General features: G+C 41.4%; 1 protein-coding gene and 1 long non-coding RNA gene across 2 annotated transcripts; both read right to left on the reverse strand.

The window, feature by feature from the left end:
* Positions 1–292: 292 nt before the first annotated feature.
* Positions 293–9,930, reverse strand: coq3 (coenzyme Q3 methyltransferase). The gene is made up of 6 exons (XM_061718209.1): positions 9,703–9,930; positions 7,098–7,235; positions 5,120–5,219; positions 2,963–3,220; positions 1,535–1,694; positions 293–655 (listed from the first exon to the last, which is right to left on the reverse strand). Exons 1-6 carry the CDS (start codon positions 9,870–9,872, stop codon positions 483–485), a joined length of 999 nt encoding a protein of 332 aa, XP_061574193.1. The 5' UTR covers positions 9,873–9,930; the 3' UTR covers positions 293–482.
* A 5,024-nt stretch (positions 9,931–14,954) lies between these two features.
* LOC133440879 (uncharacterized) lies at positions 14,955–16,097 on the reverse strand. Its single transcript, XR_009782371.1, has 3 exons — positions 15,843–16,097; positions 15,463–15,599; positions 14,955–15,216 (listed from the first exon to the last, which is right to left on the reverse strand). It is a non-coding gene; the product is annotated as an uncharacterized LOC133440879 (long non-coding RNA).
* Positions 16,098–17,090: the final 993 nt, after the last annotated feature.

Here is a 17,090-nt window from a genome sequence, read left to right on the forward strand (position 1 = left end):
ATAATCCCAGAGGAAGTGACTACCCCCTCCTCTGTGTAGGCACAATTTACATACGCTTCAGCATAAAAATGGAAATCATGAGTATTTAGTTAACAGCAATGGCCAAAGAAATTGTAGTCTGCACTGCTGCACCTTCACGTTAGGCCCTAAATGAGGATTAGTTCAATAAATATTCATCCTAAAACTCAAAGATGATAGAAAGTAGTATATGCATTGCAGACAGTTGTCAAACATGACTCTACAGTTGTGAGGACAATAAAAAGAAGTGCAACCTTTGCATCATTAACAAACACTCAACATTTATTTAACAATTCAGCAACTTAGAGCAACCTTTTTCAACCACATCTCATCTGTCTGGTGGCAGCGTGCATCCTTTCTTAAACAAACTCCTGTGCTGCATCACAGCAGGCCGTAAGATGTCAGGACTCTATCCACACATCCGAGTCCTTATGATTTGTCCACGTTTCCCGAGCCAGAGGGGCTCAGCCGTTAGTGGCTTCAGCGCGGTCCTCTGGGAAGAGGCTGCCGTCCTCGGGGCTGTCACTCCTTTTGACGGCGTGGAGGGCGTAGTTGATGGAGGTGCTGTCAGTCCAGCTCCAGGCTCCAGATACGGGGTTGTACAGCATTCCCTGAACAGACTGCACTGAGAAACCATCTGATGAAAGAGAATAGCAGCAACACAAAAGAAAACTTTTATGTACCTGAATAAAGAAAAACGTTGCAATATTATTTAGATAAACAGAATGAACTCTAACGGTGCAACTGATTAAGATATGAAGTGAAGCTGCGAAGCAGATTAAATTATAGTAAATTTTAGGGCTGGGTATCGATTCAAATGTCAAGAATCGATTCGATTCCGATTCTTAATATTCAGAATCGATTATCATGATTCGATTCGATTTGATATTGGCTTAGTGTTTTAAAGTATTTAAAATGTTTTTTGAGCTGTTGCCTGAATTATATGACTGTAAAATAACTAGTGAAATAATAATTTCACAATAATTACTGTGAAATAATTAAGAAATAAATAACTCAAACAGGCCTTTCAATATCCATTTAAAGTGCAAAAAAAGAAAGAAATTGCAACAGTTCATGCAGTAAACAAATCATTTTAGCTTATCTAATTTATTCTGTCACCACGCACACATATTGCCATGAAGCACCTGGCATTTTTCAGAAGTGTCATGACAAACTGTGTGTCCGACTACTGGGATTAAAGTTCACCTGGCGAAAATGATGAGAAAAAAAAATAAATTAAAAATAAAAAAAAAAAATCGATCTTTACACATAAGAATCGATTTTTAGGAATTAATATGAGAATCGATTTAGAATCAGAAAATCGATTTTTTTCAACACAGGCCTAGTAAATTTAGTGTACAGAAAATGTTTATATAAAAGATTTCCTGTGAAATAAAGACTTGCAATCAAAAGAGAAAGACTTAAAGACATCTTCAAAGAGTGGCCAGGTAGCTGAGCCTTTTCATATTTCAAAGATGGTGTAACCTGGGCAGATCTCTGCATCAGAAGCACTTACTGGACTCCAGTAGACGCTCCAGTTCTTCTGGGCTGATGAACTTCTCCCAGTCGTGTGTTCCTCTGGGAACAATGCGTAGCAGCTGCTCAGCCACAACGATACCCAGCACGTAGGACAGGTTGGTTTTATTTATAGTTGTTATGAAGACTGAACCGCCGGGCTGCACACAGAAACAGAATAGAAACATTTACTTCATGCAATATAGAGCATGCAAAATAAGTTTGACTGGATTAAAATGTTTTATCAGATCCGTGCAGGTGCTACATACACGAGTTAGGTGTACTGCTTCCTAATTGAAGAGGTTAGAAATAGAACGGATTTAAAGCTTTTAGTGGACACAATCCTGGAAGACCAGGAGGTTGCAGAGCCAACTGCTACTTGGCAAAATAAAGTGAATCGAAGAGGAAGGATATGTAAAAAGCACAAGAGTGTAGCTAATGCAATGTGATTCCTAACAACAAATCAATAAACTTCAATACATTCCTTAATGTTGCCTGATACGTCATGCAAACAACAAGCAGCATCCTCTCACAGGTCGAAAGTTTTATATTTAACAATATGTAAATGTAATGTTGTGTTTAAATCAGTTGAAGCTTTGCTGAAATTGGGTCATGCAACAGGAAAATCGTCCCAAACACACCAACAAATCCATAACTGAATTAAAAAGGGGATGAATAAATGCATCATGGTGTTGTGAAAGGCCCAAAGAACAAATATCATCCTGGTCAAAATTAAGTGGTGGGACCTTCGGAGACCTGTGCTTAAACAAACCTTATTAAAGTGAAATGAAGAGTGAGCAAAACGTCCTCCACAACGACGTGATAACATCACACAGAAAACAATAAAGTCAACTTATCGCTGTTAGATGTAGCCTTACAGGCTATTGGGGTGTACTTAGATTTTCACACACTACCACAGCATTTTGGTTGAACTTTAATTCACTGAATAATGGGAAATTAATTTTAAAAAAATACTTCCCTTTTGGGGATTACTGAAGTTTTTTTTAAATTGTATTTATTTATTTTTTTTATTGCCTTGACACATAAAAAGTAGGAATTGAAAGGCTTTACCGTGTTTTTTGGTAAAACAACCGAACATAGATTTGGGTCAGAGGGAGAGAAAGGACAAATTTGCAGTAACCAAAGCCAGATGCAGTGAAGATTAGTCCCTCGTTTTTATATTGTTTTTTTCCTCTCAATTTCTTTTGTCCCACTGACCCAGGAGATTATGAGCCCTGATGCACATCCTTCACTGATATCCACACACAGACGGACAGACGTACAGCTCTTTCCAGAGATGCAGCACAGACAAAAACACGGCTGAGTTACCTTATGCACTTAAGAGACACTCAGGTAAACACTTGTGCTGCACTGATGCAGAAATATCTGACCTGAACAAACCACAAATTTACCACAAAAAGACACACACCTTTAGCACATGATTACAGGAGATTGCGAATGTTTCCAAGTCGGCCAGATGTTCCACGACCTCAGATGCCACAACAGCATCAAACTGGGCTGCGCGCTGCTGCTCCTCCTCTTCCTCCGACAGCTCCTCCAGGGTGCAGGCCCTGTAGGATACCTGGTCACGCAGGTCCGGGTCCTGGGAGGAATGCAGCCGGGCGACGCTGACGCTCTCTTCTACTGGATCTACACCCAACATGTCGGCTCCAAGGCGACCCAGGGGCTGGGGATGAACAACGGGGGGGTGAGGAGCTCGTATGCAGGAATAAGACTGGACCGGCTATCCAGTCATCATGCGAAATGCACAGTTCTCCATTAGAGATTTTAAATCATTGATTATTTTATTGCTAACAGAATTTACACAAGCCATGTGTTAACCTTGTTCTAATAACATTAAAAGTGCATTGGAACTGTTGTGCAGGGTTGAGTGTGTTAGTGGAGACATGCCCTGATCATCACCGTCTATCCAGCAAAGACAATAGATCCTTTACAAGCAAGAGAACTACTATAACTACGCAACCTTCAGTATGTCAGTATTGTGTCAGATTTTCAAGTAGTATAAGAAGTATTTAGTCCATCTATTGTGTTAAAGACAAATAAAATGATGTACAAATATCCTATAATAATATAACATCCTCATGAACGATCCTGTGCAGGTAAAAAGGTGGTTATGTCAGCAAACTGTGGTAAAAATATTGTAAATAAATGTAAGTCTTGTTTGGTCCCTCAGACCATATGAATAGATATGTGATTCATTTAAAATGAAGGATTCTAACTCAACATCCACAGTTTTGTTCTTATATAGACTAATGTATAATCTTGTTTTATATCAAATCTTAAAGAGACCGTGACATATTGTGAAAAAAAAAACAAAAAAAAAACACATGCATACGGTAGTACATGATATGAAGTTAAAACTAGATCATGGGTAAATGTGGCATCTACAGTTCAGTAAGAGGTATTTTCATGCGTTGTTTAGTAATGTGTTGCAGTACTTTGTTATAAGTGGTATAAGAGATTGTTACTCTCCCCAATCTGACCACTAGGTGTCAGTGTTGAACTGTGCTCATTTAAAAACAATTAAATCGGAAGGAAGTAATAAGAAAATAGCTATATCAGAAATGCAACTCTGGAAAGAAAAGTGCTTTTTAGTGGCGGGCATCAGATCAGTAAGAAACTATTGAGTATTGTGTTATATTATAAAATAACCTATTATCCACAGAAGTAAAGCTTCATCTTTAGTAGTTAAAGCTGTCAAATGTTGAGGAGGTGCAAGGTGAGAGATACTTTTTGCTTTATTTATTAAAAAAATAACAAAAAAAACTCAAGACTGTACTTAAGTCAAGGACTTGATTAAATGTATTTAGTTGCCGTCTGTCTTTGCACAGGTGAAGTAATAAAAGTGAAAGTACAGAGGGCTCCGGTGGTGACTGAGCTGAAGCTCTAAAACAGTTCATAACATCCTACAGATGTGGAGACCGAGAAAATGTTGTCCGACAGCAGTTCAGCTGCTTCTCCGTGAACTAAACTGCCCTCTTCTGGTCAAAACATCTGAACCATGGAGAGCTGGGGCTGCCCCCCCTCCCCTCCCCGAGAGCTGACATCCTTCCTCCCACAACTGATCCCTTCTGATGGAAGGATTTCCACCAGAAAGATGCCCAGACACAGTGCAACAGCCATAATCTTAATATGGCATTTACAGTATCTGTGTGTGTCTCACTAGGACAGGCTGTCTGTGTTGCAGACCCGTCTAAAAACAGGGCATGATTTTGTCAGCACGGATCACGCAACAATGCTGGTATCTCATCAGTTCAAATGAACGGTAGGTCCTGGCCGCCCAGCTATCCACGCTAACAAACACATAAACAACTGTAAACGTCCGACTGTCTGACCCACCGCACGGTGACCAGTCAAACCGCCAGAGAGAGAGAGAGCCGAGGTGACACAGAAATGAAACGTGTTTAAGGCGCTGCTGACTGGGCGTGACAAGACTGGCCCTCCAACAAACTGAATACACACATTTACAATAATGTGACTTGAAAATCAGCAACTGAAAGAACTGGAACTGTGTACGTTATTATAGAGACTTCTGAAGTCCATGTCCTCGCGCACGCACATTTACCTCCGTGAGCAGGCCTCCCCCACAGCCCACGTCCAGGATTCTCAGTCCTGCAAGCGGTTTTCCGGGATGGTGAGCTCTGTGCACATTCAACAGATTATCCCTGTAAAAGTAGAAGAGCAGAAGGTATTTTCTACATTTTTCTACTACTCTCCAACAGTATAATGCTCATGATTTTTCAATTCAATTCAATTCAATTTTATTTATATAGCGTCTATTACAACAGAAGTCGTCTCTAGGATCTTTCCAGAGACCCAGAACATGACCCCCGAGCAATTATTACATAAACATAAACAATGGCAGGTTGTTTCTCATCATCAGTTGCTGCATCGGCAGGACTAAGACCTCTCCATTCTCCCGACGGCTCTGGTTGAACGGCCTGACAAACCATCTCCGATCGCGCTGTTTTCTTTACCGGGATCACAAGAAAAGCAGAACAGTGATCTCCTCTCCATCACCTGTTGCTGTCTTGTTTATTTATCTTTACTCCACTAACTCCAAACATTAATCACTTTTCTAAGCGAACGGCGCTAACGCAGTTGAAACAGCAGGTGTATCCGCCCCTTTAATCTGATTGGTTTAGAGTAAATCGTGTTTTATCCACTGCTCTGCGTCCCCCACGTGCGGTGCGCTCTTATGATTGGCTGAAACAAAGGAAGACATCTGATTGGTTGCAGATCTTTCCGTGTTAAAAAAAAAACGTATTTGTGGATCGAGTCACGTCAGGGGAGTCTCAAAACTCACACACAAATCCAGCGCAGCTCACAGACAAAAAAACGTTTGTAAATCAGGTTATATTTGTGTGCGCATCAGAAATACATTTGTATATCTTGTCCTACGCACGTGTGAAACTTGTCCTGTGCATTTGTGAAACGGTGTGTGCATTTGCAAATTATGAGACTGTTCTAGCTCCATACCCTCCTACCGGAGGCCATGGTCATGGAGTCAGCTTCAAAATGAAATGGCAAAGGCAGGATTTAAGATTCTGAACCTCCATGGCCTTTACAATTCTGCTGAGCCTAAGTTAATGTGTATATGGGATCAATATCAATATCTATGGGATCAAATGACCCCCTTCTTTGTTCCCTCCCAGCAGGCCGTCTGCTTCAGGGGTGATGCAAGACGAACGAGGCAAAACACACGCATCCCCCTCACAGTACCCTCCCAGGTCTAGAAACTACCTCTCAACCCCACCTCCACCTCCACAACAAAAGAGGCTGATAAAATCCACCCAACTGCTCTCACAGTGTAATTTAATCCCACGGTCATTATTTAGTGTGAGCTATTACAGTTGATAAACCAATCAATGCTCTACTGGCTTTATTTTTGGCCCCTGCTTCATAACAGTCAGCATGTGCAGCAGGCCAAAGCTGCTTCAAATTGCTTTCTATGCTATTCTTGGTCTCAAAGTGAAAAACCTCCACTGCATACTTCGCATTGACTGTCATCATGATTTGCTTTCTGACCCAAAGAAAATATGGATTTGTTAGTATTCTAACCATCTAAGATGAAGTACTCATTGTCGGCTGCAGCTTTTAGCTCAACCATTTACCGATACACACCAAAGTAAATAAAAACAAAGAAAGGCAGGCTTAACGACACCACAGTGTGGACAGCAACAGTGTTAACAGTGCAGCGGTGCTGCCGCGTCTCGTGAACACATGTCCTGAAGGCGAGGCCTGAACCGCCAAATCAGCCACACTCAGGTCGACACTGACATCCGAGCTGACATGCTGTCACTTTACACACACATCACCGCGAGCACCGCTACTGAGACCACAGAGGGGAAAGGTGAGAGCGGCGTCGAGCCCTTGCCATGATGGGTGCTGTCATGACTGCGCCGGAGGCTCCACACAACTGATCTTATTAGTCCAAACAGCCCCATCCAGCCACAAAACAAGCAGATATGTGGTACCGAGCATGCTGAAGAACTACTGGCTGGAAATACGCTGATGTTTGGAGCAAGTGTGAAGACACCCACCGGACGAAAGGCACCCTCAGGTCATTCATGGCGTGGAGAGCTGCAAATTCTCCCTGCTCATCCCACCATTTGTTGGCCAGTAACTGGAACCTCCTCACCTCGCCGGGGTCCACTGTGGTGTTGGAGGCTGACCGAGCACTGCAAATGCAAGCACAGGCATTACGATGGAAACGGCCCGGCATAACGACACGTTTTAACGCACGTCAGAGAACAGATGATGAACCTGCTTGCATTAGTCCAATAATGTGATACAGTAAGAGGCATTAAACCTGTCCTGACAGAACCAAAGGAGAAGACCAAAAAAGCTGGAGGGCCGTGTAAAATGTACATAAACACAGACTGCAGTGATTTGCAAATCTCAAAAACACGTATTTTATTCCAAAACAGAACATATCAGATGCTGAAATTGAGAAGTTTTGCACTTTCTTGGAAAATATTAGCTTATTTTGAGTTTAATGGCAGCAACACATTCCAAAAAGGTCTATTTAGGTCGATGTAGGTGCATAGTGTACGATACCCTCTTTTTTTTTTAACAACTGTCTGTAAACATCTGGGAAGGGAGAAGACCACTTTCTGGGGTTTAGGGGGGGACTTCTGTCCCATTCTCATTGTGATGGAAAACTTAGCCTGGGCCACTTGATTAAACCAAAACTACTGTGAGGAGCAAATTGGATGAATCATCATTCATGCTTTAAAATCATTAGGCTCCCTTTGTTTCATTGTCGTTCTGCATCGAGATGCCTGATCTATGTTGCTTCATTAAATCTACTGAAATCTGGATCATCTCTAAAGTCTTATTCTTGGTAACTTAGACACTCAGTTTCAGTCCAGTTATTCACCTTGTTGGAAGGAATATATTAAAGGGCGTTTATTACGTTTTTCCACAACACTCATCTCAGGCAGGAGTCTATCTGCTCAACAGTTCTGGACCTTTGTTATCAGATTTTTAATTTCTTGGTGCTCCAAAGGTTTTCTGTTGGTGAAACGTCAGGACTGCAGGTGGGCCAGTTCAGAACCCAACCTCTGCTCCTGCAAAGCCATGCTGCTGTGATGGATGCAGTATGTGGTTTAGCATTGCCTGGCTGAAATAGAAAAGGTCTTCCCTGAATGGGCCATTGTCCGGATGGGAGCATATGTTGCTCTAAAACCTCTATGGACTTTCTAGCTTTGATGGAGCCCTTCTGGATGGGTAAGCTGCACATGTCATGCAACACCATACAACTAAGCACTAATAACAAGCTGAGTGGTCCCTGTCTCTAGTTCAGGACATGGTGCCCAAAGTTTCCAACAGAATTCCCAATTTTAAACAATTTTAAACTAATGCAAAATTGTATTCATTTTGTTTTGTTTGTTGTTGGGTTTTTTCGTTATTAAAATGTATATTTATTGTTAAAGCACACTGCATAATTGATACATATGCAATATACTAAGGAAAGTAAAAACAAAATAAATCAAATCTTGACAGGTGTAAATTAGAAGACAAGTGTCTATTAAGTGACTTTATAAACCATGCCTTACTAAAATTAATACAATTAAGTATAGTAATATACATCATATACTAACCGAGACCTGTGGTGAAAAGTTAAAATTTAGCAAGTACTTATTATGTTTTGGTAATTATGATAATTTGACATCCTGAAGTTCAGTAAAACAAAACCTCGAAACATTCATGTTGCAGGCTTTGGTGATTTCTGGTGGTGGTTTCTTCAAATTACCACAACCACCTACAGATTTCATATATATATATACACACACACACACACACACACACACACACACACACACATACACATACATATATATATATATATATATCATTCAAACCTTTTTGTCTTTACTGTATATATGTAATAAATATATATATACAAAATATACGTGTGTGTGTGTGTGTGTGTGTGTGTATATATATATACACACACACACACACACACACACACACACACACACACACACACACACACACACACACACATACATACACATACATACAGGACTGTCTCAGAAAATTAGAATATTGTGATAAAGTCATTTATTTTCTGTAATGCAAAAATGTCATACATTCTGGATTCATTAAAAATCAACTGAAATATTGCAAGCCTTTTATTATTTTAATATTGCTGATCATGGCTTACAACTTAAGAAAACTCAAATATCCTATCTCAAAAAATTAGAATATTCTGGGAATCTTAATCTTAAACTGTAAACCATAATCAGAAATATTGAAATAATATAAAGCCTGCAATATTTCAGTTGATTTGTAATGAATCCAGAATGTATGACATTTTTGTTTTTTTCAATTGCATTACAGAAAATAAAGGACTTTATCCCTATTCTAATTTTAGTACCCTGTACATAAATTGGGATGCACCACATTTATGAACTTAGAGCAGTGATCACAAAGTGTAAAAATTCTGGCTGCATCAGTGAAGTAATGACATAATTACGCTCCAGTAATAGTAATATTTACAACTTTGGCTCGTCCGCAGCATGATTACTGACCCCAACCCCACTACAACCCCCCTACCCCTCACCACCGCCCCGGACCCCCGTGTCTCCGCCGGAGCGGCTCCCCTGACCCCGGTACCCGGCTCTGCTCGGCTCCTACCCTGGGTGCAGCAGCGCGGAGCTGCTCTGCAGCCGCCGGGTCCGCTGCCTGCACACATTAGTCCGGCTGGAGCCGCTCCCGGCCGCGGCCCACCGGGCCAGGCTGCGGGCGGAGGCAGGTTTGAGGTGGTGCCGTCCCAACACGATACTGCTGAACTTCTGAGAGAACATTTCACAACAATCACAACAACCACAACAACCAATGACACTCTGCTCTGGTTCCGCTCCCCTTCTTCTTCGGCTGGTCGTTTAAGGGTGGAAGCCAGAGTGTAGCTCTGCTGCCCCCTGCCGGATGTAGTGAAGTCATGCAGGGCGCAGTCTGTGAGAGTTCCCCAGCCGGTGAACCTCCCCTCACTCCTCTGTCAGTCTCGTTTCTTCAGCTCTTTCATATTAGGACTTCTTTAGGAACTAATATAAAAAAAAAAATAGCAATGAAATAGTTAAGATTTATAATATGCGTATGTAGACAGACAATCTATCTTTGATTTTTTTGTTTTCCTTTTTTTGTGATGTTAACTGAGTTATTGTAATTGTGCAGACCATCTGTTATTATTGTTCAATTTTGTTTTGAGGGAGGGGCAGACATGATTGTGTTGTTGTTATTTTACTTGTTTGTTTTTTCTGTTTGCATATTTCCATGATCGGAATAAATAAAAAATTTAAATGAAAAGGGGTCTTTCTGTGTGGAGTTTGCATGTTCTCCCCGTGCTTGTGTGGGTTCTCTCCGGTTACTCCGGCTTCCTCCCACAGTCCAAAAACATGCGTAGTAGGTTAATTGGTTATTCTAAATTGCCCGTAGGTGTGAGTGTGAGTGTGTCTGGTTGTGTGTACCGTATTTTCTGGACTATAAGCCGCACCTGTATATAAGCCGCATCCGCTCTATTTTTAAAAAAACAATAAAAAAAAGATATACAAGCCGCACCTGTATATAAGCCACATCCGCTCTATTTAAAAAAAAAGATATTTCAGCCGCAGATATTTATATTGTTAGATTAGATATTTACTACATGTACAGAATGATTTTGAACTGTAAATGATGTAGCCTACATGTTTGTACCTAAATAGATCCTTTCCTAACAGTGTCTTTTAACACGGCAGCAACTTTGCTGATTAAAACGGGACAGAACCAAGAGAAAATAACCAGTATTTATTTATCTACTTATCTGTTTGAAATCTACTTCTACCTACTTCTATCTGCTAAAGAAGAAGTAGTGTATTCTTCTTTGCATTTGTTTTGTCTTAGTTTTTATTCTAAGCGGTGGAAGAAAAATCCACAGAATAGCCGCAAGAGGCAGCACAAAGAGTCAAACACAAACAATCACAGCGAAACAAACAATTAAACACAATATATAAAAAACACACAACACATAAAAAATGTGAATAAAAATGTGTTAGCGCTGGTCCGGAAGAGTTACAATCATGTGCAATGATCACAGATGAATGTTGGGAGTGTATTTTTGAAGGAGGAGAATGGGATGAATGTGTGAAGTTTTATTAAAGAAAATAAAAATTCCAGGGATTTGTATTTCTTTTCGATATTTATTATTATACTTCCAGTGTCCTGGGAAAAGAGTAGTTGGTCTCCCAGCCGTGATAGGACTGTCTATCTCCTTATTTTCCATTTACTGTTTCTTATTAGAGTTTTACTGAGTGTAATATAAAATGACCCATTTTATATTACACTCTGACTGACCCATATTGACCGTTGTGGCCTCCCTAATTGAAGCCCCTGTGAGTCCCTTAGGTTACACATGGCTGGAATCCCTCGGGTGATTGGTGTCATGGATGGCACACTGATCCCAATCCACAATCCCTCCCTGGTGGATCCGTGCTGGATTAGGAGGAAACATTACGCTGCTATCAACACTCAGGTGGTGGGGCACCACGATTGCCTCATGACAGACATCGTTGCCAGGAGACAAGCGCGACGGCTTTGTGTGGGCCAACTCAGCTGTGGGGCAGAAGGCTGGCAGAGGAGAGTTCGGCAGGAGCATCTTCCTCGGGGACAGTGGCTACCCTCTCCGGAGTTACCTCATGACATCGATAACCAACCCAGCAACACCACAGGAGGAGAGGTTCAATGAGGCCCACAGACATGTGCATTGCCTAATTGCACCTGTGTGTGGGGACCATAGGGCGTTTCAGGCCATCCATAATTGCAGAACACAGGAGCCTTTACCAAGGCCCAGGAGGACCAGTACGATCAGAAGGTTGGTCCAACCCCGAACGACCCGATGAAGAAAATCTTTGACTGGTTTCATCGGGGCCCTGTAGCACCCTATAATGTAATAATTTCCTGATAATGTAATAAAATTTCCTGACGGATATTGTAATAACATTTTTACCAATCATATAACACCTTATTACGTTATTGGGAATTTATTACATGGTACTCAAAGTCTGCAATTTAACCCAATAGTCTTTCTGGTGTTTCAAATCCAGTGTATATAACATTCTTAGATACTTAAAACACAAAATGTAGAACTCTGGACTGAAAATGAACATATATATTACATTATTTGTCAAGTATTACATTATCAGTTTTGGAAAAAAAAAAAGACCCACCTGAAAAAGTAATAAATTCCCAATAATGTAATAAGGTATTACATTATCGGTAAAAATGTTATTACAATATCAGTCAGGATATTTTATTACATTATTGGTGAAGTTATTACATTATTGGATTTTATTACATTTTCGATTGAGTTAAGTGCAAATTTTATTACATTTTCAGGCGTTATTACATTTTCAGGAAATTATTACATTATAGGATGCTACAGGCCCTGAGTGAGCTTTCTCAGGGCCATCCGGTCAGGACGACTGGGAAAAGCCATCTTTTAGGCAGCAGCAAGACAGTGGATAAGGTGGGCATCGGGCCATCGTTGAGCAGGAGGACCAAGGGGAACTGGAGGTGGCGGCAGCAAAGTAGATGAGTCTACTGTCACCGCTGTTAGAGCCTGCATAGCAGAAGTTTTGGGGGGGGCACATTGTGAAATATGACAGAACTGGCCTCCTTGATCAGGTTATCAAGTCTCTTCCTGTCAGCCGTCGTGATGCTGCTACTCCAGCAGACCACACCACAAAACATGGCTGATGCCGCCACAGTGTCATAAAAGGTCTTCAGGAGTTCCCCCTGCACTCCAGAAGACCTCAATCTCATGAACAGATCAAATCTACTCTGACCTTTCCTGTAAAGTGCAGATGTGTTATTAGACCAGTTCAGTTTAGTGTTCAGGTGAATACTCAGGCACGTATAAGATGTCACTGTCTAAATGTCTGTTTCCTGGATATTCACTGGTGTCGCGGGACCGAGTGTTTGCCTGTGGTAATCCACCACCAGTTCTTTTGTTTTCCCTGCGTTGATCTGGAGGTGGTTCCGCTGGCACCAGTCCACTGAGTCACGCGTCAGATCCCTGTACTCCCTGTTGGCCTCATTAGTGATGAGGCCGACGATAGCAGTCATTGGAGAACTTCTGCAGGTGCCAAGTGGTGGTGTTGCAGCTGAAGTCTGCAGTATAAAGGCTGAAGAGGAACAGAGCAAGGACCGTTCCCTGCGTGGACTCTGTACTGTGAGAGATGTATACCTCCTTGGTGTTGGCATAACACAGGTCCAGTTTTGTATTGTCTGGTGCAGCATGTGACACATTGAATGAATGTGGGCAGAGTGGAGGATGGAGAGGCATGGTTAAAGTCCCCAGAGATAAGAGGGAGAGCCTGTGGGTGCTCTGTCTGTAACCTGCTTGTAACAGGGTGGAGAACATCTTGATACATGCTGTATTAGTGTCAGAAGACAGGGGGATTGACGCAGCTATTGTGATAATATGCGAGAATTCCCACGGCAAGAAATATGGCTTAATATGCTGACAGCCAACCGCTCAATGTCCCGGCAGCAGAGGTGTTCTTTAATAGTGATATGTTCCTAACAGAACTCTCCGTTCTCAGAGTGCAGGTTTACTCGTAGTTCCTAGAGTATCCAAATGTATATTTGGAGGATGGGCGTTCTGCTATCAAGCACCCGTTACTATGGAACCAACTTCCAATCTGGGTTAAGGAGGCTGTAAAGGTGTCTGTCTCCACCTTTACAACCAAGCTTAAAAAAATTCTGTTTAGTAAAGCCTCTAGTTAGTGTTTAGTAAACCTCTAGTTAGTGTTAGTAAATCTCTAGTTACTGTAACTCTAGTGTGTTAGAGTCAGTAGCTGCAGCTGCAGGACCAGACTAGAGCAGCTGGTCTGAAACAGAGCTTCATCCTAGATATGCTGGTATAGAGCTCCTTTACTCTTCTGTGCATGTTTGCAGGCCAGAGCTTCAGGAGCTGCATGCTGACCTGCAGTCCCACCCTGTGATCATCCATCCACCTCAGTGTCTGCTGTCTACATCTGTTTATATAGTCGCCCCTATAGTGCACCAGTTATCCAGTGTGTCTGTGTCTCTCCTTTCTCTGTTCTTCATTCTCTCTGTCTGTTTTCTTTTTTCCTGCCCTGCCCAGCTGGCCTCTTGCTGAAGGCCAGCTGGGCAGGGGTCCCCCCTTATGACCCAGGTCCTGATCCAGGTTTCTTCCCTCCTAAAGGGTGAGTTTTTCTTGCCACTGTTTATGTTATGTTTATGTAATAATTGCTCGGGGGTCATGTTCTGGGTCTCTAGAAAGCACCTAGAGACAACTTCTGTTGTAAAAGACGCTATATGAATAAAAATTTAATTGAATTTAATTGAATGTGCCCAGACTTATATGGCCATGGCTACGTACGGGATCTCCAGACACAGTCATAGACAGTGAAAGTATAAGTAAAAAAGACCAGGACAAACACTGGTTCTTTGGCCTCATAGGGCATTGATAGTAAAGTAAAACAAGACACTTAAAGAAGTAAAAAAGTACAAAAGCGACAAAAGTAAACTTTTGTAACAAGCTGCCACTGGAGCAGCGCCAATCTTAAAACAAACAAAAACAGCTTATGGCTTTACTCTGTTTTCTAAGGCATATGGGCTTGCTTTGCTCAATAACAGTGAGCATCAGTTTAGACTGATGGGTAGGAGGAGGTGTTGTTGAATGGGAAAAATGACTATCATAAGGGCCCATCGAGAATGCATAGGGCCCTTATCTTCCACTGCTCATGGGATCCTGTTCATGATGCCAAATTGCTGTGTAAAGTTACAGATCATTAATAAAAAATACAACATCAGTGATCTCAAGATTTACAAAGTTTATTTTAGCTGGAGCGCAACAGGAGAGTCAACATGCAGCACGCAGGCTGGACAGTTGAGTGCGAGGGAACGTGTGGTTACATTTCTTTCATAGGTGACTTAGGAAGCCTGCTACACGAAACAGTACGAACTGGCAGGCAATGCAAGGGACCTTGTCGTCATCTGCCCCCGACATGTGGACGCTTGTCCCCTCAGAGGAAGGTCACAGGGCATTATAAAAGAGATGTGGCCCTTCCATCTGCATGCAGCACCTCTTCTTCCCCGTTACCCTTCCCTGCAGCTGTTGACCTTTTCTTGCAGCTGTTGTTGCCCTTCCTTGCAAAAGATATTACACATACATTTTCCATGACACATTTCATTCCTTTTATCCTGTAGAAATTGTTAAAAGGTTTATTTTCACTTGGTCACCAAAAGTTGACATTTCAACAATAAAAGATTTTTTTTTTAAATAGTGTTTATCATTCAACTTACAAAAACTCAAAATTGAAAATGAAAAAAATAAATACATAAAATAATAATATTAATATTTATTTATATATATGTATACAAATTAATATTTACCTTTCTGCAGATACACTTCCTGGAGAAGATGTATTTCCTGAAGCACAAGATAATGAACAAATTGGACACACCCGACAATGCTCCGACAATTCCTCCAACAGTTCCTCCAACACTTCCTCCAATATCAGGTTTGTTGTCTGCAACAGAAACATTGATCAGGAATTAAACTGATTTTTCACACCAAGCGCTGGATCACAAACCGTTTATCCACTATGAAGTTAAAGGACAATAACGTGAGCTCATCAGCAGAATTAACTTCTGCTCTTTCAGTCTTTCAAAGTCAAATAGGGCATTTTAAGTATCTGAAGAGTTTTGGATGAATGTTTTTATGTCATGAACTGATCGTGTGGTTTAGTTCCCGTATTAGCTGTAGAACTCACTTGGCTGACTCCAGGTTTCCGTGTTGTTGTTGGTGCCAGAGGTGACGGTGCAGGAGTACAGCAGGTGGGTGTAGTTGTCTGGAAGTACCAGAGAGTTGCTGATGCTGTAAAGCTGCTCTTCATTCTGCTGGACTGTGGTTGTGTTCTGCAGGGTCTCGCTGGACGGAGGGTTGGTGGTCCAGGTGAGCTCAGGTTTAGGGTAGATCCCCACTGAGCTGCACGTGAGCACATTTCCCGTCTTTTCAATCTTAACTTCACTGAATCGATCTATAAGATAAATACAAATTTTAAGAAAGGATAAGTTTATGATCAGTGATCCTGCTCCGACTGAAGATCACCGAAGAGTGTCACTTGTTCTGTTTACATTCAACTGTTTTTTCCCCTTAAAGCTTTTGTGTAAACTGGGGGGAAAAGTAAAATCTACGACTGTCCGTCATTTAAATAATTAAAACGAGCACAAAAAAACATATGAAATGTTAAAACTATTTCTTAGAGCTGAGGGCAGCATTATCCTGAGTACAGGACTGCTGCAGGTCGCTGACATCTGGACTGCTTTAGATATTCTATCCATGTGATGTTTGAGTCATTTTGGGGAATGTGACTGTAGATGCCGAGTGTTTAGAGTTAGTTGGTGTAATCCACATTTTGAGCTCTGCCTAAATATCTGCTTAGGGGCAGTCAGATATTTACAGCAGAATACCAGTTGAATATGTTGACTCAACAAGAAATTAAATATGACAGTTGTATTCAGGCGATGCTGGGTAAAAACTGTACAAACAGCTGCTTGCTTCTCTAAGCACGGTAGCGTGATAGTTATGGATGAGAATGTGATAATGTCTAAGTGGCTGAGCCAACTGTCATTGGCCGGGTTTCCCAGATCAGTTAAGTAGTTCTTAACAGCGAAAGACTTCTTTCAAACCTTCTTAAGGAGCCTGTGAAAGAAAATCGCGTTTCCCAGAGTTGCTCTTAGCTTAAGTATCTCTTTCATTAAGAAGGAAATGAAAGATGCTGCTGACCCAGTCTTTACAACCATCTTAGTGAACAAAGACTCACAGATCCAGGCGCGTCAGGCAAATCAATATCACACCAAGTAATGAGATATTAAAACAATGCACCCCGCACAAATTTTGATCTATTTTATACTTTAGATTTATATTGTTTATCATTCATTGGTGACAGCAAAGGGGGAAAAAAAGAAAAATAAGGAATAACAAGTGTGTTCCTGTATATGCTTTATGCGCACAAATA

The sequence above is a fragment of the Cololabis saira genome, chromosome 3, assembly GCF_033807715.1.
Source record: "Cololabis saira isolate AMF1-May2022 chromosome 3, fColSai1.1, whole genome shotgun sequence".
Classification (NCBI taxonomy): Eukaryota; Metazoa; Chordata; class Actinopteri; order Beloniformes; family Belonidae; genus Cololabis; species Cololabis saira.